Source organism: Lodderomyces beijingensis, assembly GCF_963989305.1.
Source record: "Lodderomyces beijingensis strain CBS 14171 genome assembly, chromosome: 8".
Lineage (NCBI taxonomy): Eukaryota > Fungi > Ascomycota > Pichiomycetes > Serinales > Debaryomycetaceae > Lodderomyces > Lodderomyces beijingensis.
This window is the reverse complement of record NC_089977.1, coordinates 591,700-614,213: the sequence shown is the minus strand read 5'-3', so window position 1 is coordinate 614,213 and position 22,514 is coordinate 591,700. Positions and strand designations below refer to the sequence as shown.

Genomic DNA, 22,514 nt, shown 5'->3' with positions numbered 1-22,514 from the left:
GCTGCCAATTGACATATCACGTGCTGCGCTACCAATCCGGGTCAACTTTTTTAAAAATGGAAAGTTTGGAAAAGCCCCCTTATACTAACAAAAAAATGCAAAAGACAACCTGGGGGCTTTTCGAGGATTCACGGCACACACACACACATCAACGTCAATTCTGGCTGCATGATTCCCGATAATATGATTTTCTTAGACTCAAAACAAAACAACTCAATGGAAACCAATTCTAGAATGTAGTTAGTGTTAGTAAAGTAAAGAAAGGTCCACAAAAAGATGGAAAAATGACACGATTGGTTCTCAGCGCCATGATGTTTGCCAATTTGACAAGTTGAGACCCACAGAAGGGAAAGACCAATCGTGAACTTTAATCCGAAGCTCTTCTTGTCTCCGCTTAATCACAAATGTTGGTCCAATGTTTGTTTGTGTGTGTGTTTTTTGGAGACAGCGTTTAGCAGCCAAAATTATTTGGCACAAAAACAAGCGCCAAAACCCACAATTGGCGAGATAAACGTCACTCAGATCAATCTGCCTGGTTTTCCTACTCAATCGATATCCTCAACATACCGTCATTGTCAACATGATGGTGTATGTGGCAGCAAAACCCTCCTGGTGGTTAATTTTGTTGCAAAAAAAAGACCTTTGTGGAAAAGATCCAAGTTGGCGTCTCGAGATTTTGAAAGAAAAAAGAGGTGTTTGTGGCAGATTTGTTGTCCAGTGCACGACTTTTTTGGTCAATGTCGAGTTCTCAGACTCGACACTGGCAAAAAAACGCGACATTGACAGGAGCCTATTTTCTGTTTTTCGCAGCCGGTTCCGTCTGGGGGTCTAGTCTACTCGATCAACCAACCCTCCTCAAGACGGGAGGTGTCAAAGTTAGTAAGACCACGTCTGTTTCAAAGAAGATATATTTGAGCTAGCAAGAGAGATGCAAATTTTGTCTGTCTGACGCAATCAAACTGGCTCATCCATGTGTTCGTACATTTGTCAAGATTATTATACATTCATCAAATCTACAAACCCCCCAGCCCACCTCTTCCCTCAAAAAAATTGAAAAAAAAAAAAAAAAACCAATCCTTCTTCATTCTCCATGGATTCAAAGAGTACCTCAGTTTGTTAAAGTTTTGTGAGGATATTATTTAGAGAACGCGGAGGGAGGGGCAGGCAAAATAAGTCCAATGCTCCTTATTGCAAGGTGCATAATCTTATAGATTCAACTGTAGTTTAGCCGACATGCCCCTTTCTCAAACTCACCAGAGGTGAACAAAAAGCGCTCGAGGTGTCTTTTACCAAATGTTGAAGCAGAAGCACACGCACGGCATGCTCCGCTCGAGAACACACTGGGTCTTGAGTGGATGTGGCTGGCCAAGTGTCAAAGTAGTCCCCATCAACTCCGCGGTTTGGTTAAGAGCGAGATGACGGAATTTCATCGCTTTACCGCAATAGTGTTTCTTGTATGATCTAGTTGACTTTTGGCGATTCTCACGAATCAACCGCGTGTCAAACAAGAACTGCAGACTTTGAGTAGACGTTTACGAGAAAATCACAGAGGATCGTGGTACCTGTTTCGTGTGAAAGCACCGAGTCCAAATATATGAACAATGTTGGTGAAGGGGGGCTGGTGTAGCTCCTGAAGAGGGACAGGGACACAAAATTACAGAATCTTTGGTTCTCTTCTTTCCAACGTCCAAAACTCAAGCTTTTGGGACCGAGGCAAGTGACGCCGTGGGAGAGGCCATTTGATAGGTCCTCCCCCGTGAAGAAAAAAAAAAAACCAGTTCCACAACACTAAACCCAATGCGCTCCACACGCTCTAATGCAAGTCATAGCTCGAGAACAGCAGGTTAACGACTCCACCACTATACGCGGATTACTCGTGGATACCCATACAAGATGCCTGCATTATCACAGCGACCTCGATATCATTGCCTTGAAATTCAAGTGCTGCCCAAAAACATATTACCCCTGCTTCCAATGCCACGAGCAAGTGTCAAATCACGCAATTGAGAAATTTGAGGCTGGTAGTGGCGAAAACACAGTGTTGTGCGGTGACTGTCTCTTGGAAATGACGGCGCAGCAGTATATGAACAGCGGGCTGTGCTGCCCTTCATGCCATGGTCGGTTCAACCCTCGATGCTCGTTGCACTATAGCCTTTACTTTGCAATGTGATGCTAGCGCCAATGTCGTGGAAGAAGGATTTACGTCACGACATATGCGGGGCGAGGTGGGAGTGGGTCTCTACACGAAAAGAGGCTTGGCCGATTATTGCAAGCAACCATCTAGCCATCCATCAATCATCGATTTCAAACACATTTTTCCATCCATATACCCCGGCCGCCTCCAGATTGAGATTATAAAGTGTCAATTTATTTCAATTTACGTCTCCCCAACCTCAGAATTTTTTTTTTTTCTTTTTTTCAACAATGTCAAGTCCTTCAAGATCGCCTAGCTTGTCGCGGGCATCATCACCAAAGACATCAATCATCATCTCCAATCTTGAGAAAGAAGACTTTGTGAAACCTGCAGCTACTCAGCAACCGAGACTCGGGCTGATTTCCAAGAACTTGTCGCTAGTAGACCAGATTAAACTCAGCGTGTTGAACAGCAGGGAGGAGATCATCCAACATATCACCTACTGGTCGGTGCTCCCCTTCCTACATCGTGTGATCATAATCTTCAACGACGAGTCCACGGCCAAGGTGACATTGCTGTACTTGACCGAGTTGCTCCAGCCCTATCGCTATATCAAGATTTCACTCCAGGAAAACCTACTCCAAAGATCGAAATCGCAAGATCAGCTCGATTCGGCAACCACCATCACCAACGACCACTTGAACGTGAAAAACAGCTTGGCCAACTTCAGGAGCTTCCACAACGACCCCAAAAACCAAGGCAGCGCCTCGTTTGCTCTGGAATACGTTGAGCCAGCACCAGCTCAATTCAACGCATTATCCGATTTATCCAAATTGGGAATAAATTTAAGAGACTACAATAGCGACGAGCAGTTGAATGACTTTTCTAATGAAACTACAAACACGAGCAGCACGACAAATGTGGGCGGTTCATCGCCTGGTAGGTCGAAAAGCCCCTCGTCTTTGACCCCCGAGTTGAACCAGCAACCACCTGGTAGGTCTGACGTGCCATTAGCGCGCAGGTCGACAAAGACCTTGTTCAAGCCCGAGTTGAGGTTGAAGACTGATGTTGAAGGCAATCTTGGTGGCGGTGGGGCAAAGAACCCGTCGCCTGCTCAGGAAAGTTTCCCTGCTTCGCCTACCATTACTTTGGATGAGACCTTCTAAAATGAGGGCTGACTACATGAAAAGAGAAGAAACGGCACTCTCCTAGCCCCCCCCTCCTTCGATCCACTTTACCCATACTTGGCTACATAATTCAAATGAGGAATAATATTCATTTTGAATCCATCTTTGTAGAATTTTTCAGCCCTTGCGCTCTCTTTGCAATCTACCACAAGTTTCAATGCGCACCTGAACCCTGGACACCCTCCCCAAAACGTATCATTCATTTAGATTACGTTTATATTAGATCAGAGGGCCAACGATGGACGGAAGCTTGGTTTGATTTGCACTTTCCAGGCATTGAATCGTCTCTTTGGTAGCACCCCTAGATTCCCAGTTTTCATTTTCTCTCCTTTGTCCAAACAGCAAAAATAGAATAAACCAGTCAACGAAAGTGGTCGAAAAGTTGAAAAGATCAACTCAAGTATCCACCAGTTTTACCCCCAGGCATGAAGTTCTCAAATCTAGTGGCTTGGTCACTAACAATAACACTAAGTGCAGCTTCACTGGCTGGCTCGTCCAAGCAAAAAGCCTCCGTTTATCGATTACCACCATCGCGCGGCCCCAGCAGCAGCAATGATGCTGAGTTGTCAATCGACGATGCCAGGGTGTACCTTGATTCATTCGTGGGTAAAGATCAATCTCAACTCAAATTGGATGTCGACGGGAAATTGGTTGAGTTGTTGAATGAGCAGTACGAGCATGATTCACAGCACGAGCACCACGGAAAACCAAAATTGTTGGTCAATGTTAAAGGAGCTGAATTTGGTGATGCTCCAATTTTCCACACCGATCGCAAGATCCATTCATATTTCAAACATCATCACGACCATGACGAGGCAGAGCAGTTGACGCAGGAGTTGAGCTTGGTTTCTGAGCACGGGTATGCTGAATTGACCCGCCATTTCCAATATTTCCAACAGCGGAAAAACCACATTTGGACGGATTTCACCACGCACCAGCAAGTCATGTCGCAGTATAATCCAGTCAACGACCAGATTTTCATTAACGAGTTGTCATCTTTGATCCACTTGAAAGAATATGTCGAGAAGAATCAGGCTTTTCCCAGTGACGTGTTTGTCATTCAACTTGCTTCGCTTTTGTCCATTGAACGAAGAATCGGGGCCGAAGCAGCCACGTTTAAGCACTCAAAAACTACAATGGCAGAACTACTTGAAGCAATGAACGAGCAGTTTAATATCTTGATCGTGAGCACGCCAAGTACATCGCACGATGTTGCACACTTAAACAAGAGATCCCTTGAGCTTTCGAAAATCAATACCAGTGTTTTCAAGTATGGCACCAAGGAAGCTTGTGAAATTGCCACCAACAACTGCAACTCGCACGGAGAGTGTAACAAGATTTCGCAAAAGAGCAATGGTGGTGCTGCGGCCAATGGAAGTGAAGAATGGGCATGTGTATGTGTGCCCAGCTTCAACTCAACCACGTCAAAGACTACAACTTGGGTCGGCTATGACTGCGCCAAGAGAGATGTCTCAGTACAAGCCAACTTGTTCCTTTGGACCACAGTTGCTCTTTTGTTGGTGACTGTTGGAGGTATCAAACTTTTGCTTGGTGTTGGTGAGACTCCCTTGCCTGGCGTATTGGATGCTGCTACTTTACCTGGTAAAAAGACTCTCTAGATGGATAAGAATCAGTGTAGCTTTGATATCGAGTAAAATAGAAAAATCAATCTCATTACCTTCGTTGTTCATTTCGCTTGTTACTGTCTACTAGTGATGAACATTCTCCAAAATCGAAAACGCCATTCGCTTAGAATGGAAAAAAAAAATTCAAATGGCCACTCCACCACCACCCCTGAACCAAACCAAACCAAACCAAACCAAGCAAAGCCAACAAGCCATGTCGAAATACTCAAGAAAACCCATAGTGACCACGTTTTCACTAATTGCAATAATATGCGTCGTATACTACATGACCACGCTGTCGCAACGTTTAGAAAAAACACTAGGCCAAAATCTCCCCATCAATTTGAAGGATAGCCTCGGGAAAACCACGACACCATCATCATTGGAACAATCACAAAATGAGGATGCCGATTTCAAGATCCAGCCTGTGGGGGAAGCGATAGCCATGGACCAGGAACCCACACTCGAGGCATTCATGCCCAAGATGGCCAATGAGACTCTAAAGCAAGAACTAGGCCGCGCATCGTGGAGATTATTCCACACGATCTTAGCACGATACCCCGATTCGCCACTGCAAACCGAGCAATCGACACTTTCCTCATACATCATGCTCTTTGCGCAAGTTTACCCCTGCGGCGATTGCGCTAGACATTTCCAGAAATTGTTGGCTAGCTACCCTCCGCAGACCAAGAGCAGAAAGACGGCGGCGTTATGGGGGTGCGATATTCACAATAAGGTGAATGAGAGATTGGGCAAGATGGAGTACGACTGTACCACTATTTTGGAGGATTATGATTGTGGTTGCGGCAGCGATGAGTTGGAGGCTGACGATACGTTGAAAGGCGGGGCCAAGATGGACGATTTGAGGAATTTGCAGGTTGAGAAGGAAAACTATCAGCGTGGTGGGTGAGTACTTTGGATCAGCCAGGAGGGAACCCACTTTGTTTGAGAGAACAAGGACTCGGAGGTTGTCGTTAGGAGGTCACTTTAAAGCATCGGGTCAAAAATTTGGAAATGTTTGTAACAGCAGGCTGTTTACAATGACTTTAGCAATTGTTTTATTTTGACTTTAAATCTATATTCTATGGAAGAAAGAAAAGAAGATGAATATATCTAGTATAAGAAGCATTTCGAGGGAAAGTGGGTCTTCCCCAGGATACCGAAAACAGGAGCAACGCGTTCATTTATTTTGCATCACATGATGGTGCAACATCCAGCAGCACCACCACCGACACTTCTACTGCCTCTCTGATTCAAAATCTTAAACTGTTGGTACCTGGCAAACTTGTTCTGATCAGCTGGCAATTTCCAATTGTAGGGGATTAAGTAATCGGGAGTCTCTTCGACGAAACTGATTATCCTGTCAAAAAGTTAGTAAATCCCACCTTCTTTCTCTCGAATTTGATATACGTACAACTCAGACGCTTTCGAAGCGGGGATTCTTTCTCTCTTGAGGGTGTCACTCAACCGGATATTCATAGCTTGGATCCTCTGGAGCTTAATCAATTGAATTTGAGTCGCCACTTGCTGCTGCTGCTGCTGCAGTTGCTTCTGGATCTTAGTGCCTGGCATGTTTAGTGTTGACTCAGTCATCTTGGCGGATACCCTGTTGGTTGGTTGAAAGTTGAGGGTCTGGGGTTGTGTTCCAGGTGGGTGGGTTCCAAAATGATGCATGTTAATTTTTAAATCTCCCTCAGATTTTGTGAGTTGATTACATCAAAAGTAGAGCGCAGTAAGTCCATGCAGGGTTCCCTCTGCCACCACCACCAAAAACCATCAAATTATTACCACCAGCACCACAAGTTGACGTACTGTCATCACAGTCTTAGGGGTGAGTTATCTAGAAGATATGGCGCTGTTCACGAGGGAGTGAAAATGGGGGTTGCTTTCTCAAGCACAGGCATGTTTGAACGAATTGAGTTCGGCCCGGGGCATGTTTTTGGCAGTCACGTGAGGGACACCAACCAGCTCCTTCTCAATCTATGCAAGTTTCCAAGCATGGTCTCAGAGTGATCGCGCCATTTGAGTTCTTTATGCTGAGTCGCTCGAGCACATGGGGGAGAAGTAGGAAAGAGATCTAGCCAGTTCGACTCGACGAGTTTTCAATAATTGAATCCCCCCAAAGTGCGGGATCCTGACAAGCTGTTCAGCTCAGGAGCTTGTGACCCTTTGGAAAAACACTCAAATAGAGCGCCTCGCCTTCTCATCCACTATGACCAAAGCATTGCAATCCACCGTGCCAACCGACAAAGAAGTGACCACCACCTCCCCCCCCCCCCCCCCCCATCTCTCTCTCTCTTTCACTCCTGGTCCTCCCACCCCTAGCAACATCCTCCCGGACTCGTATATCTCTCTAGATGCCTCGCATGCTCGGCTTTTCATAGCTAGCAAGCATTCTAGAACTTGCGCAATTTTACGAGTCCCCGCCGGTGCCGATATTGCGTGTTTTTTTTTTTTTGTGTCGCTCGGCAAGAATTCGATCTTGCAAAATAATAGAAACTACTGGGGAGGTTGCGTTGGATTGCCTTTGTATGCGATGGAAAAAGGAGAGAGAACCACAGCAAGCCCTGGGGCTGTGGTTGAAGGTTAATATGGTGTATTGTGGTTTGGTGGAAACATGATCATACAGATCACATAGTGTAGAAACTAGCTCCCTCGCGTGGGTCCATGAGCTTGGTGGCTGTCAGAGCAGAAACAGTGTGAGAGGATAGCACGAGGAGCACGAGGAGATGTTCATAGAGACGTAGAGCGCAATCCACGAAGCAATTTGTCACGAACTTAAAAAGAAACTCAAATGGTTCTTTCCCCAAGGTACAATGCCGGAGTTCAATTGCTCATGATGATGCGCAAAGATAGCGAGCCCCAACCCCATACACACAACCCCCTAACAATATCCCATCCAAAGCCCCATAAACAAAAGGAAAACCGCCCGTGATTCCACATAATCCGAATCCACCTTCCACCAAGTGGCTAAAACCAGGGCTTCTACGGTTATGTTCCGTTATGAAATCCTTACTTTCTTCCAACTTCTATCCCGCTTCCACCACGGCAATTGCGCTTAGTTGCCGGCACCACCTGTGTACATATTTAACAACCACTGGCTGCCCCCGTCCCCTCACCCACCTCTAGTAATGTAATACCACCTCGAATCGAAGCAAGATCTCGATCCAAATGCCAACAGCGGAAGAAGCACTAAGTCACCTCTCGCACGAAACGCCCATCGGCGCCAAACTCCGCCAACAGAAAAACCTCCGCCAAAACTACCCCCTATTATACAAGCCATTCAAGTTATTCTACAACTACTACTACTCCTGCCCCGTGGTTTACTACAGCCAAGGCGAAGCATTGATATACCACATCGTGACTATCACGTTGGTGGTGTTGGTGGGGTACTATCTCTTGTGGGTTGTGCCTTGGGTGTTGGTGAAGTGGAGCGAGGGCATCTTTTATTACGTGACGGGCTCGCGTGCTAATTTGCTGGTGGTTACTTCGCTCTGGCGGGGGCAGGCGGTGAGTTATGGTAATTCGACTTTGAACCGTGCTTTGTTTGGGCTATTGTATGAGATGTCGGGAAAGCATTAGTGAAAATGAAAATTTTGCAGCCATGTTTTGCGATGAAGATAGAGAGAGTAGAGGCAAGGAAGAGATGGTCTAGAGTTTGGAATATGTTGGAACGGTATTTTTTTCAGTTTTATAAAAGTTAGAAGTTAGAAGAAGAAGAAGAAGAAGCAGGAAGATTTGGGATTTCCCGTCAGGTCTGCCAAGTTTTGGTTTTCATATATAATCTCAATCATTTTCAAGTCAAGAACGATATCGATCCATTTCTTTTCAACAATCGCTTCTGCTTTTTCTCCAACACACTCGCTATATAGATTTCCTGTGTCAACCCACATCCTCCGTGGAATTTTTTAAAGCAGTCAGCACAGTAGTTTATCGCCCCTCTCACCTCAAAAATCACCAACCTCATCTAACCTCCGCTCGCCCCAGGCCCCACCACCCCCTAGACAAAGAACAAGAGCAAAATGCAAATGGCAATAACCGAAGCCAAAATCAAGGTATCGCGCTTCCTGCGCGTGTTAATCTTGGAAATCAACACATTCAAACCAGGAACGTTCTGCAAGCTAGACAAGATCTTGCTCTGGGCATTCAGCAAATACTGCCGCTGGTGCGCCAACTCATCTCTCGTATTCAACGCCCCCTGCAAGAGCCGATCAGCCAAGTTATTAGCATTATCAACGCGTTGACTCTCCTCCAAGATATAGGCATCAGCATCCATGGCGTCATTGCGTCGTTTCGCGTTGGAGATATCGGACTGCACTGAAAAGAGCAAGTTGTTGCGGTTGCGTTCGTCTTGCAATTGCGTCGTGATGCGGTTCAAGGCCCGTTTGTGGTCCTGCAAGATTTCACGATGTCGCGAGATTTGCTGGAGTTTCGATGTGGTGAGCTCCTCCCCCGAAGATTGCGATATCCGGTTTAGTTTGCCGATGATGGTATCTCGCTTGGCGAGGATTTCTTGGAGTTGTTGCTCGATTCGAGTCTCTTCGGAGCTGGATTCAACCGACGAAGAGGAGGAGGTTTGGAATTGCGAGTATTTGGAAAGGAGCGACTCTGTTTGTTTTTCCAAGTTTAACGCTTGCGACCTGATCTGGGAGAATGAAGACGACGACATGGCTCTACGTTTCTGGTTCCTTGTTCCCTGCTGATTGGATGGAATCGTGAAAGAAAAGAGGGAGTTGGGGTAGGAGTTGAAGTCAGATTTACTTTACACCGTATACTCTTTTCGATTCAGCTTTGCTATCTGCAGGCACACCAACGCACGCCCACGGCACCCAAAGGCATCTCTGGGTAAGAACCAACCAACCACCACCAACACCACCATCGTTACCACTCCCGCTCCCAAAGAACATGGAGATACCAAGAGAAGAGCTCCATAAGATTGCACCTACGCCGGTCTACTTCCTAGACGAGCTGCCCTCGCCTGCATCACCATCGACACCACTAAACTCGACCTCCAACTCCAGTTCCCACCATGGCGGCAGCAAGAAATGGGTCATCCCCACCCTATGCAAGATTCAAAAATACAGTGCTTGGGGCCTCGTGTCATTCCTAGGAATCCACCTCACGTCAGTCGTGGTAGTGCCCATCCTCCCCATCTCGCACGATCTCAAGCAACAAGTATTTTCGCTAGCCAAGGCCGTCTACCAAGATGTGCCACTATACGAACCGGTGTTTATATTCGGGGCAGGCATAACTCACATTCTCCTGGGGATAGCCCTCCGGCTTGTGCGCTATTTCAAAAGGCGGAACCAGCATCGGCTGGCTGCGCGGGTCCAGCTTTTGAATGCCGCCATCGACATCAAGGACAGCGACGACGATATAGGCCTCGGGGGCATCTCCAACATTTTCGGCTTGGGGTACAGGAAAAGCATAACTACGACTCAATTCGGCCTTACGCCCTTGCAATTCTCAGGGTACGTGCTGATCCCCTTTGTCTTGTTCCACATATACAAGTTCCGCTATATGCCGTGGGCGGTCGAGGGCGACTCCTCGTTGATCAATCTAGATTATATCACCTATGTGCTCAATCTCAAGCATCCCTGGGTCAACACGGTGGCGCTCTTGGGGTTGGTTCTAAGTGTCACGTACCACGTGACTATCGGGGGGATGAAGTTGCAGGGGTTTTACAGCAGGAATTGGAAACGGGCCGGGCTAGTGATGGTGAATGTGTTGGGTTTTGCGGGGATGGTGAGTATTTACATGTTTAAGAGACTGGTGAATGTCGACTTGCATTCGGCTGATTTTGTCGGGAAAGCGTTTTCCAAGTATATCAATGCTTTCTTGTTGTAGCTCTAGAGACATGTACGTGTGTGTGTGTGTATGTATTCGTTGTGAATAGATTTAGAATGTTTTTTGCAATCAAAAATAGTTTAGGGCGGGGGGTTGGTTGCACTGAATAATCAAGAGGTTTTAATTGGTGAAAAGAGGTAGAGGCATCTCATGGGGCATTTAAAGAGTTGAGGTTACCCGGTTTTGAAAACAGAGGTGCAATTGCATCTTCTCCTGGTGTTTTCTTTTCCAAGATGGTGATTCAACGCAAGGGGTTCTCTCCTCCGGGTAATGAATTCGGGAGTGATGGTGGTGGGTGGATATACCGCGGATGATCTGAACAGGCCCCGAGATACGCATGAAAAAAATAAACAAAAATTTCAACGGAGCGCGCGCGGTGCACGATGCCATTGGGATGCATACCAGAGAGATCATCATGAAAGTCGCCTTTTTGTTGGTTTGGGGTATATCGCCGACCTCAGGGCCTTGCTGAATTACTACAGTTGCAAGAGAGTCAAACCATTTTCAGCTTTGCGTGCTAGATAAGTCGATTGAAACATATACACAAAGACAGTTTAAAGATCATGTAAACGCTAGCATGATTGAGCATCACTCATTGGTACCCTCCGTGTGTGTGTAGAAGAAGAATAAGCAAATGTCTTCTTGTCATCTCACAACAATCTCCTCTCTTTTCCTTCCTCAATTCCTTGTGGTAAAAGGTTAAGCGGTGGCAGCAGCAGCAGTTACAGGTTCGTTGGCAACGCTTTCCGGGCCCAAAGTGGGCTTCTTGACGTTTCTCTTGGACCGGTAGTCCTTGACAGCCGACTTGATGGCATCTTCAGCCAACATCGAACAGTGCAACTTGACGGGAGGCAAGCTCAACTCCTGGGCGATAAAAGTGTTCTTGATGGCCAACGCCTCTTCCAAGGTCTTGCCCTTGACCAACTCGGTAGCGTACGACGAGCTGGCGATGGCAGAGCCACAGCCAAACGTCTTGAACTTGACATCCTCGATCTTGCCCGTTTTCTCGTCAACTTTGATCTGTAACCGCATGACGTCGCCACATGCCGGAGCGCCAACTAGACCCGTGCCCACGTCACGGTCATTCTTGTTCAACGTACCGACGTTTCTCGGGTTTTCGTAGTGGTCAATGACTTTTTCATGGTATGATCTGGTGAACTGCAGTGTGGGGGAAAACGAACTCACTGGTGCTGATGCCAACGCTGAGGACGACGAAGGTATATTGTAGCACGAGGGCACATGGCTCGACACCACGGGTGCTGACCAAAGTATCGAGGGCAACTGTCTGCTGCGTAGCTGTTTACTGCTTCGAATTGCATTTCTAAAAAACATCGCGACTCAATTTGACTACTTGCTTAACTGATTGATTGCTTGAATAAATATGGACAACGCTGTAACTTTCGTAAGATAAAACCCTGCTTCTTGCTGTTTCTAAATGGAAAAAGGATGTTGTCTACAGTAATGCTAGTCTGGAAACAGATTTGGTATATATATATTGCATTATTACAGGGGATCTTTATCTGATCCTTTTTTTTTTTTTGGTGCGGAGGTCGTGTGCTTGACAAATGTGACGACGATGACAGCATCGTTATCTGTGCTCGGGTGCACGACCCTTTTACCCCTCTAACTCCCCCTAACTTTGACTCCTGCTGCTGTTATCTGTTCCGTCGGCACGTGCACCACCCCCGGGGCCGAAAAAAGGAAAAGAGAAAAAGAGGCAAAGTACACTGGACACCCTCTCTGCATGCTATTGGTCATTTTCAATTGCAAGCAACTTGGGAAGAAGATCACTTTTTACTGGGGAGGAAAGAGACCTCTATCAACTGTTTTTCCTCTCTCACATGGCCATAGAACTACTGCCACCACTATTGCCCCCCCCCCTTCTTTCCTCTCCCCTTGGCTGACTACACCTATCTCTCTCTCTCTTCCTACTTCCCTCTCTCTCTCTTCCTACTTCCTTTGGTGGCACCGGGGGGTCTTCTTGATCTCCACGTGCAAAGGATTCCTCGCTTGACTTCCTAGAGAGCGAGGTCACGTTTCAGAGGCAATAGCTTGCCTTCCCCTCTTTTTTTTTTTTACAACCAACTGTAGTAAAGTTTCCTCCGAGATCGGCTCCAGTGGTGATCACGTGCGCGAGCCAAACCTAAGGGGGTCTATTCCTTGGATAGGGACCCCATGGGGACCTCTTTCTTTGAACGCAAATGAAGCAGCCAGTGGACAGGTTGTCAGTAGAATACTCCCACTCATATGTTTCCTCGGGTGGGTTTCAACTAGAGTTTGCAACAGCACATATCTCTGCACGTGTCTCTAGCTCTCTCTGTGTGTGTGTCTCTCTCTTCAACTTGGTGATATTGTTCAACCAACTTACTCTGAAGCAAAAAGGAGTTTTGGTTGCGAGTCAACTGGTTGTGTTGGTCGTAATGGCGGTGAGGGTAGTAGCTTCATTCCTCTGTTTCTTTGCCCCTTGCCTGTTCAACCAAAGAGTCGAAAAGCAGAGAATCTCAACATTCACCAGAGTTTGACCTCATCCATCCCCGCCAACACAGTAAATTCTGGTGTAAAGGACCCTTTCCGATAGTTATTTCCAAACAGCTCCATCGTCTTCCCCCCCATCAGCATCATCGGTAAGGGACCTTTCAATTACCATATACGTCGATGTACGTTTCATTACTGGATATTTTATTTCCACGGCCGAACCGCGTGCTTCGTCAAGTCGCCACCCTACTTCCTTTTTACCTTGGAGGTCTCCGCTAAAAAACGAGTTTTAGGTCGACCCGCCCGCCGCCTGGTTGTTTCGACACCTCTTTTTGCTTCCCCTTTCCCGCCCCCAACAGATCACCAACTATCTCCTTTTCGGGGGGGAAGGTGAGATTATCAAACTGTTGCGAGGGTTTTTTTTTTTTTCTTTTATACGTTTTACAACTAGACACTTAACTTGCATTGTCCCAAGCAACCAATCCATATTCCAGAGTTTGAAGGGAGGAATTTGAAATTGATTCTGTTGCAATTTTGATTGAATCTATTGACCAACCTTTTTTTTTTTGAGGATGCCCGAGGCAAACGCACCACCGCTCCCCAATAATAGACACTTGCAACAGCAACAACCTCCACCACCGCCAAATGAACCGGCCGTCAAGATCGCTGCTACTGTGACCCTTCCGCACCAAACGGTGCAGGGGGAGGAAATCGATACCGGTGTTTCGAACGGAGACGTTGATTGGCTATTTCGGGGCAAATCAAAAAAGTTGGTCAAGAAAATGACCAGCAGCAGCATCCACCCTGACGGTAAGGAGTATAAAAAACTGGGAGAACTGGAGGCAAATGGAAAGCTTGAGGGTGGCAAACATGCGCTGCAGCAGCGGACTGAGTCCACCGCAGCGCAACAGTCCTTGCCTCCTCCACGCGAAGGACAAACAGCGAAACCTCAGAAACCTGAACCTCGACCTCAGCCTCAACCTCAGGCTCAACCTCAGGCTCGACCTCAGCCTCAACCGCAGGCTCAACCTCAGCTACAGCCGACGGAAAAGACGTCAAAATTGGACCGGTTGATGGGAAGGTCCAGATCCTCGTCAGCTTCGTCGGTGCCTGGGGTCGGTGTCGGTGTCGACAAGTGCAAGTCATCCAAATCGAGCCCGCAACAACCGGCGTCGCCGAGCCGCAGAAATAGCAGCTTCACCTTTATGGCTCCATCTGTAACTAGTGACTTGGTCTACAATGACCACGACGAAGCACGGTTGAAACTAAGGCCTCCTGCAACAACCACCACTAGTGGAACTCCTACCACCACTACCAATACCACGCCGGCCTCGTCAACTACATCCTCACCAAGCGTATCGCGGTCAAACAGCAAAAAAGGGCTATTCAGCTCGCTATCGTCCAAATTCAAATCGCAATCGAGTGCTATCCCGCCTGCTCAACCACCCAAGTTGAATCCAAACTTGATTGGAGCTGCTTCTAATGCTAAACAACAGGAGGATCTAATTGCGCTGACGGATCGCGTGCCAGCTGGTTCTGGAATCCCCATCCGAAGACGCACCTCGTCAAATTCCTCATCCTTGTCAAAAAACATAGCATCTTCAATGTTTAAAGATTCTTTTCAAGACGAACCACCCCCAAATTCGTCAAGCTCAATTCCAACTCCAACTTCAACTTCAACGCCTACACCTCCAAATGATCCCTTGAGATTTTTCCGTAGAAAATCATCGTCTGTGAACACTTTTCCCACAGGTAAACCCACAGTCACCACGCAAAACCCACCACGAGTCATCTTGAACAAAAATAGAAATCGTGTTTTGCTACCGTTGCCAGAGTTGCAAGATGTCAAGATGAAAAGAGTCACTTTTGCCATTGACAAGTTGGATTATGACCCGCAGCAACAAATACCATCACGAAGACCAAGAAAGGGCAATGTCATGATCCCGCAGGATTTAAATGCGCCACTTCCACGGCTTTGCTTGGGTATCGCAACAACTAGCAACAACAAGGAAGGTGTGCTACAGCAAACAGCCCAGTACAGTGAAAAGGAAATCAATTCAGCTTTTGAAGCTCAAAAGAGAGCTTTGGCCGAGGCCGACAAACACCAACATGAAGCTCATTTACAGGCCAAGAGAATTGCAATGGAAGTGGCTAGTTTCAAGACGTTGAAGAGCAACAAGTTGAAAGATAACGGCGACATTGATGTTGGAACTGGAACTGGAACCGGAGCCGGAGCCGGAGTCGATGTCGATGAACAAGAAGCTGAAGAAGAGGCTGAAGTAGATGCAAGGATACTGAAAAAGTTTGCCACAGATGCATCAATCGACCAACCTTTGCACTTTCATGAACAACACTTTGGAGAAGCAAAAGAACAAGACGGAGATAAAGACAACAATTTAGAAGAACAAAATGGCATCTCCTTGGAAACCATTTATACCAGATGCTGCCATTTGCGGGAAATCTTGCCCATCCCAGCCACAATCAAGCAGTTGAAGAATAAAACAGCCCCGTTGGAAGTGTTGAAGATGTTGAATCCCAAGCCTACATTGATCGACGTCTTGTCATTTAGCGACTTCATTGCCATCACCCCCATCAACACGGTCATTTTCGACAATGTCACCATGACCACCGAGATGTTGAAATGTTTTCTTGTGTCGTTAATCAACAATCATGCACTTGAAAAACTCTCGTTGCGCAATGTGGCCATTGATCACCATGGTTGGAAGTTGCTATGTGCTTTCCTTGCCGAAAACAAGACCATCAAGAAATTGGACATTTCCCAGCAAAGAGTCAAGGCCGAAACGTCACCAGATTGCATCAGGGGCAATCTAAACTGGACCTTGTTTATTGAGTCATTGGCATACTGTGGTGGCATTGAAGAGTTGGTGATAAACGGTTGCAAATTGCCCGACAAGGTGTTTCAGACTTTGATCAACAAGGCTGTTAAAGTAGCCACGAGAAGACTTGGCGTTGCTGCGATTGAAATGAACATGGCCAAGGCGCAAATGGTGGCTGAATACATCTCCGACCCGGAATCCAAATGTGTTGGCGTTGATATTGCATTCAATGACCTCAGTCGTGGTCAACTTCGCCCTTTTATTGATGCATTCAACACAGGAAGCACCAACTTATTATTTTTATCACTCAATGCCACCAACTTGTCCAACATCAAAGAAGCGAGGGAACTTTTGAAAAGCTTAATCCATGTCAAGTCATTAAGATTCTTGGACTTGAGCTCGATACCGAAATTGTTCCCCGAGATTATCTCCTCCTTGGCCGAGTTTTTGCCGCAGTTTCCCAACTTGAGACGTATTCACTTGGACTTGAATGAATTGACATCGCAAAGTATCGGTACAATTGCGATGTTTTTATACAAGGTTCCCATGTTGGTGCACGTTTCGCTCTTGGGCAACCGGAATTTGAACCACTCGGTTGCCGCAACCATATACTCGGCCGTTAAGCAGTCCAAGACCTTATTTGCATTGGATATCGATTACGATTTAATTAGCGACGAAATGTCGCAGCGCATTGCTTTTTATCTCATGAGAAACATGAACAACACCATGAATTCACATTACCACATGGACTCGGAGGCCAAGGATGAAGATTTGATGTTTGATGGCTCGTTGTTGATGGAGACGGCCGAGAAGTTGTTGAGTGAAATTGACCAGCAGGATAAAAGCGAGCAAAAGGAAAATTGGAAAATTCAAAAGATTATTTCCGATGCCATGTTGGAGAGAACTCGAGCCATCCGTGGCGACATCCACAAGACAATTGACGTCTTGTTCCAAAAGCGGACAGAAAACAAGTTGTCCTTTGACGGTAAGGAGACCTTGGTGAGGTTTTGCTTACTTGACTCGTCATTGGAGAAACTAGTCCATATGTTTGAAGAACACGTGCAAAAATTTGAAGGTCACCCATCACATGAAGGAACTCCAGATGTGCAAATTGCTCCAGCTCAACAGGAAACACTGCACGCTCAGCATCTGGAAGTACCCGACACTTTGCATCATAGTTCGAATGAGTTAATCACTGCTGGTCCGATTTTGTCTCCTCGCGCATCACACTTGCAACCTCTCACGTCATATTTCCCTTCGACTGCTGCTGCTCAGGAAACTCAGAATCTATTGCAACCGCACCAAGTGGTGGTGGAGTCGAACGAAGATGGCGAAAATGTCGTGATTGATCGATTAACGGGGCGTCCCGTGTTGATGAGAACCACGAGCCAGGGAAGTTTCCATAATGCCAAGGAGCAAGAGATTGAAGAGGGCGAGTTCCATAAACTAGGATTCTTTATGCAGTTGAGAAACGACCCTCAACAAGAAAATAAAAAGGGGATGTTGTTGAATGCATTACCTTCGGGGTCCGAGTTGCGCGATGCCATCATTGCAGCCAAGGGCATTGAAAATGTTGACGATTTAATTGAAAGGATCAACAATAGCAAGATTGGCATCGACAAGATTCTCCCTGTTGATGAACCACAAGCACAACAACCATCACAATCGCAATCACAATCGCAATCACAACCGCAACAACCACCATCACAGCAACAACAACAACTGCAACAACCATTGGTTTCTGAATCGGGCGGATCAAGCGATACGGGGTCTATTGAATCGGACCCAGCTCCGGACCAAGCTCCGGACCCCGTGGTGGACAAGGTCTACGATAAACTACTCAACGACGCCGAACGAGTCCGCCTGAACAAGGGAGAAGCCATTTAGAGTAAGAAAGAATTTTTCAGTTTTTTCAGTTTTTTTCAGTTTTTTTTTTCAAATAGAAATTTAGTAGAAATTATCAAGTTAGAGAGTAATATCAGGATATTATTCAGTAAAGTTAATTACCTAATTACTTACCCCGCTTAGTTTTCAGCTTGGAAAGCAGCAATCTTCTTAGCAATCTTTTCGTCTCTTTCAGCCTTGGTCAATTTAGTTTGTCTGTATTTCTTAGACTCAGCAGCGTATTGTTCCTTGGTGAATTTCTTTTCGGTAGGCTTGAAAGAAGGGTCTTCTCTAATCTTCTCGTGAGCATTAGCGTAAACCTCTTCAACGTCTTCAGCTTCAATCTCATCTTCAATGTAGTTTTTGAACAAAGTTCTGTACTTCTCTTCATCATCATCCATCAACTCCTCCATGTACTCAGAAACATGGCCACCAAAGATGTACTTTCTCAACAACTCAGCATCCAACTCCTCAGCCTCGATATCCCAACCAGGGAATCTGTTGGGAGAGTGAGGAACGTACAATCCACCATCGGAAGCACCTTTCAAGACACCAAAGACTCTAGCACCAGTGGTAGTTCTCTGCAAACCAATATCCAAAAACACCTTGAATGGTCTAGGTGCATCCTCGACAGCCTCAGTCAACTCAAACTCACCTTCAACCTCTTCGACACCAGTATAGGTCTCGTCCAAGCCCAACTTCTGCAAGGCTCTTCTCGCAACCAACAAACCAACAGCATAAGCAGCAGACCAGTTAGTCAAACCGTGCTTGATTCCATATCTTGGCAATTCGTGGGCGTAAGCTGCAGTCAAGACGACATCACCCGTGATCTGAGCACTGATGATCTGGGCAATAATGTCCTTGTTGGTGAATCTAACAACCAATCTGTACTTGGGGGTGTTGTACTTGGCCTTGTGTTGCGTCACCAACCTCTTTCTTTGGTAGTAGTCGGTCTTACCTTCTTGTCTTCTACGGAAGGGGGTTTGGAATCTGGAGTGGTAAGCGGAGGTCTTCAAAGTCTTTTGGAATGGCATCGTGGATAACGTGGGAGTTGTTCCTGGGGGGAAGTTGTGAAAAAAAAGAGAAGAAAGGGAAGGGAAGAAAGGTTTGTATGTGTGGGTATTAAAAATTTTTCAGTTTGGGAACCGTGATGGTGAAAAAAAATTTCAGTCCGGTTTGCACGACCTGTTTTTGAAGAAATTGACGGGCGTTGTATATGCAGGATACACCAATGAGATCAAGCGCCCCAGGAACATGGAGGAGTTATTTGCAGCCAGTTGAGATGACCGGATTGACTGCAAAGTGCTCGATCTTTGGGGTAGCCGGAATATCAAGCACGGTCGTCAGTTATACGCCTAATCTCTACTACATGTGAGTGCCCGGACCTTTTTAGGTTCAAGGAAAATCTAGCGCTCACACGAGCTATTGACGGCAGCAGCAGTGCAGTGTGAAATTCACTTACCGAATGCAAAAAAATCCAAGCTAAACACCCCAGCACAACAGACTCCAAAATCTGTTCTCGAAAACGTTATTTGGGCTACTGGAATCTGGGGTTAAAGAGGGAGCAGCTTGGTTCTATACATGGGAAAAAGCCCAAGGTGTTTTTTTTTTGACTCTTTTTGCATCAACATCTCGCTAGAAATGTGGTGAATCTCATCATCTTGTTAACAATAGATGGCCATTCTCCTTCATCTTCTCCCCTTTTCCTTATCGAAAGGAGAAACTTAGGAGCGTCACTGGATACAGCATCTAACTGTGGCTGGAAAAAGCTCTCAATTTTCCAATTTTGAACTTTCCGGCTGCTCCGTAGACACCCGCGCTTGACCCTGGATGCCAACGAATCTCCACGCAAAGTCGACGCATAGCATTCCATAAACCCACTCATGTGCTCTGTTGAACATATGATTACTCCAACTTACCCGATCACAAGATCGCCCGATAAGCAAGGAAATAAAAAAAAAACAAAGAAGAGCAAGACTAAAGCTGCATGCATCACAGCCACATCTTATCTTATCTCAACATGGTACAGCCCCCTCTCCTTCCCCCCTTTTTTTCTAGAAGAAACTACCGTGGGCAACCTCAACGCTGTCTCACGGTGAATTATATCGCGGCTAGTCTGCACCGGCTCCGCGCTAGTATGCGTACACGTCTCAGTCGTGGCTCAACCTTTTGCCAAAATCGCTTGTGCTTATTGCGCCGGCATTATGTCTCTATCTATCTAGAGCGTGTGGAATGTAAGCCACTCGAACTCAACGACATTAGAGATAAAAGCTTCCACTACTTTCTCTGCACGTCATATATCAGGAAAAAAAACTTTGAGTTATCTTGCTACGTTGTCGGCTTTTGGGTTAGGGTTAAGGTTTAGAGTTTTGTCTCATACGTCAAGGTTCCAAACGGGCAGCGAGTGCTGATCCATAACCACTGATTGTTTCCACATGTCCTAGAGATAGGATGGAGTACTTTCGATTCTTGAGAGACCTAAGAAATTGAGAAGCCACCGCAGCCGACTTTTTTTGAGAGATACCTGAGATCTTCTGGTGTGTTTCCCGGAGTCCCAGAATCTTCCACGGAGAACAATGTATACTACACGCGCCACTTGACACTAGAAGCAATCTAATCACCGAGAAAAAATATAGAAGGCGGGTCGAAAGAAGGAGGGGGTGGTGTGTAAGCAGGATGTGTCGGCCGAGGGTGTGTCAGCATTTGAAAATTGCACAAAACCAGCCAATTTGCAGCAATCGTAAAATTTTTTTTTTTTGGTTGTTGTTTGCAGCAATCGGCAGAATCCCGATGGAAATCTAGACGTGGACGTTTGGGCTCTCCAGTTTGGAGATGCTAGGGACGCAATTGAACAAACGAACGAACAGCAATGAAAGTGAGATCAACTACTGCCCCAATTACAAACACAAGAAAACGTAAAATGGGTATTCCAAGCCTATGGTGACGTATGCACAATACATGCTCTGATTTACACACCCGTTTGGAGGAAAGTATAAAAAAAAAAAAATTTACAAATTTCGCTCGCTGATAAGGTCCAGAGCCGCGATGTGGGTTTTGTTTTTTGTTTTTTGCGGTTTGCTCTCAGTGTCAGCCGTCTTATATCTGACGTCAGAGTCGGGAGCTTTCCAAGCGAAGCAACATTTGAGCCAACGAACTCAAAAAAAAAAAAAAAAAAAAAGCGTAACCTTGGATCACTAAATGTACCATGGAAATTGTCCATCCTCCACCCCCCCCCCCCCCACTTCTCTCCTATTTTTACAACAGAGGTGAAGTAGAAACAGTTCTTGCTGAATCACGGCTAGCCGCATAGCTTAACCTTGCCAAAAATAAACTTCAAAATAAGTTCGGATAAATTCATTGGCCTTTTTTCTCATAATTTCATTCGGAATTCTCAAGTTCCAGAACTTCTAGATCTTTATCCTTCTTTTTTTTTTTTCTACAATTTGGACTCATGTGCTTGAAATGGCGTGTGGCTAAAGGGGAAGGGGTTTTATTTGAAAACGCGGTTTATTGCTCTCTGTGTTGTGGCCCGCGTGGTGGCATCCTCGTTAGACACCGTGCACTGGACGCCTCAACGCTATACACGTCTCCGCCGTTTGTGCTGATTTCAAGCTCTGTCTCTCTCCAGCCTTACGAAAAGACGATTTCTTGAGCTGTGTCAGTTGTGGACCTCCCTTGGTAGCGAGACCCCCGGTTGATTCCATCATGAGCGATTTTATTTCTTCAGGTGCCGATACGCCAAGAGCATGGGAGTGTCAGCTGGTTGCGAAAAGAAAAAAGCGATTTGGCGAGAATTTTTTTTTTTTTGAAACGGCTATAACTTTTCAAAGAGATAACCTCTACGGCTTCCTGTATATTCGGTGGATAAATTGATGGAAGCCGAATGCTTGGAGTTTATGAGCTAGTGCTGAAAACGACTAAAGTTTAAACCCACCATGTTGAGGACGCGAGGAGGGGATCACTTCTAAAATCTGAACCGAGAACAAACGTTGACCGATTTGTAAAAACTATTTCCACGCTCTAGTCCCGCCGTTGATAAGCAGATTCCAAGTCTAAGTTTCAACTCGTTAGGTCGAGAGATGGGCAATTTTCTTGTCTAGTTAGATCCCTCCCTCCCCCGTGCAAAAGTCTGGAACACTCGCTGAGAACGCCAGCCGACTCAAAGCCGGTTACTGTAGTTGAACTACTCGAATCAAAGAATTCACTCATCCTTAGGGGTGAGTGAGAGGGAAGCGGGCCATCCGGCGGCCTGCCGCATTGCTTTTCCACGTATTTGAATAAATTTGAGCTGTTTTTAATTGAATCGGGGGATAAACGCACGAAAAGCAAGGTGCAGAGTTTCGTTTCCCAAACAGAGTTCCGAGATCGAGGCTTCCTCCAAAGCAAGTTCCAACGGTGGAGGACCGCAGAGACTCTGCATCTTAGTTCGAGATCGCTTGAGTTGACGTCAACCAAGACCGATGGAAACTCAACCCGGCTTTTTTTTTAACGCTTCTCTTTTCGATGTTTATTGCCAATTTTCTGC

The 22,514-nt window shown here is 46.1% G+C and overlaps 10 protein-coding genes across 10 annotated transcripts; 6 read left to right on the top strand and 4 right to left on the bottom strand. All coding sequences in view use genetic code 12, as the record gives it.

The window, feature by feature from the left end:
- Nucleotides 1-2,424: 2,424 nt before the first annotated feature.
- Nucleotides 2,425-3,300, top strand: LODBEIA_P59980 (uncharacterized protein; the record flags this gene model as incomplete). The annotated part of the gene is made up of 1 exon (XM_066976391.1): nt 2,425-3,300. The coding sequence occupies one exon, from the start codon at nt 2,425-2,427 to the stop codon at nt 3,298-3,300; it is 876 nt and encodes a 291-aa protein (XP_066832936.1).
- A 446-nt stretch (nt 3,301-3,746) lies between these two features.
- LODBEIA_P59970 (uncharacterized protein) lies at nt 3,747-4,940 on the top strand (the record flags this gene model as incomplete). Its single annotated transcript, XM_066976390.1, has 1 exon — nt 3,747-4,940. The coding sequence occupies one exon, from the start codon at nt 3,747-3,749 to the stop codon at nt 4,938-4,940; it is 1,194 nt and encodes a 397-aa protein (XP_066832935.1).
- Nucleotides 4,941-5,094: 154 nt separating this feature from the next.
- LODBEIA_P59960 (uncharacterized protein) lies at nt 5,095-5,856 on the top strand (the record flags this gene model as incomplete). Its single annotated transcript, XM_066976389.1, has 1 exon — nt 5,095-5,856. One exon carries the CDS (start codon nt 5,095-5,097, stop codon nt 5,854-5,856), a length of 762 nt encoding a protein of 253 aa, XP_066832934.1.
- Nucleotides 5,857-6,140: 284 nt separating this feature from the next.
- On the bottom strand, nt 6,141-6,620 carry LODBEIA_P59950 (uncharacterized protein; the record flags this gene model as incomplete). The annotated part of the gene is made up of 2 exons (XM_066976388.1): nt 6,141-6,306; nt 6,361-6,620. 2 exons carry the CDS (start codon nt 6,618-6,620, stop codon nt 6,141-6,143), a joined length of 426 nt encoding a protein of 141 aa, XP_066832933.1.
- Nucleotides 6,621-8,117: 1,497 nt separating this feature from the next.
- On the top strand, nt 8,118-8,528 carry LODBEIA_P59940 (uncharacterized protein; the record flags this gene model as incomplete). The annotated part of the gene is made up of 1 exon (XM_066976387.1): nt 8,118-8,528. One exon carries the CDS (start codon nt 8,118-8,120, stop codon nt 8,526-8,528), a length of 411 nt encoding a protein of 136 aa, XP_066832932.1.
- A 418-nt stretch (nt 8,529-8,946) lies between these two features.
- LODBEIA_P59930 (uncharacterized protein) lies at nt 8,947-9,615 on the bottom strand (the record flags this gene model as incomplete). The annotated part of the gene is made up of 1 exon (XM_066976386.1): nt 8,947-9,615. The coding sequence occupies one exon, from the start codon at nt 9,613-9,615 to the stop codon at nt 8,947-8,949; it is 669 nt and encodes a 222-aa protein (XP_066832931.1).
- Nucleotides 9,616-9,851: 236 nt separating this feature from the next.
- LODBEIA_P59920 (uncharacterized protein) lies at nt 9,852-10,793 on the top strand (the record flags this gene model as incomplete). The annotated part of the gene is made up of 1 exon (XM_066976385.1): nt 9,852-10,793. One exon carries the CDS (start codon nt 9,852-9,854, stop codon nt 10,791-10,793), a length of 942 nt encoding a protein of 313 aa, XP_066832930.1.
- A 699-nt stretch (nt 10,794-11,492) lies between these two features.
- On the bottom strand, nt 11,493-12,125 carry LODBEIA_P59910 (uncharacterized protein; the record flags this gene model as incomplete). Its single annotated transcript, XM_066976384.1, has 1 exon — nt 11,493-12,125. The coding sequence occupies one exon, from the start codon at nt 12,123-12,125 to the stop codon at nt 11,493-11,495; it is 633 nt and encodes a 210-aa protein (XP_066832929.1).
- Nucleotides 12,126-13,840: 1,715 nt separating this feature from the next.
- On the top strand, nt 13,841-17,992 carry LODBEIA_P59900 (uncharacterized protein; the record flags this gene model as incomplete). Its single annotated transcript, XM_066976383.1, has 1 exon — nt 13,841-17,992. One exon carries the CDS (start codon nt 13,841-13,843, stop codon nt 17,990-17,992), a length of 4,152 nt encoding a protein of 1,383 aa, XP_066832928.1.
- A 137-nt stretch (nt 17,993-18,129) lies between these two features.
- LODBEIA_P59890 (60S ribosomal protein uL18) lies at nt 18,130-19,023 on the bottom strand (the record flags this gene model as incomplete). The annotated part of the gene is made up of 1 exon (XM_066976381.1): nt 18,130-19,023. One exon carries the CDS (start codon nt 19,021-19,023, stop codon nt 18,130-18,132), a length of 894 nt encoding a protein of 297 aa, XP_066832927.1.
- Between the last annotated feature and the right edge of the window lie 3,491 nt (nt 19,024-22,514).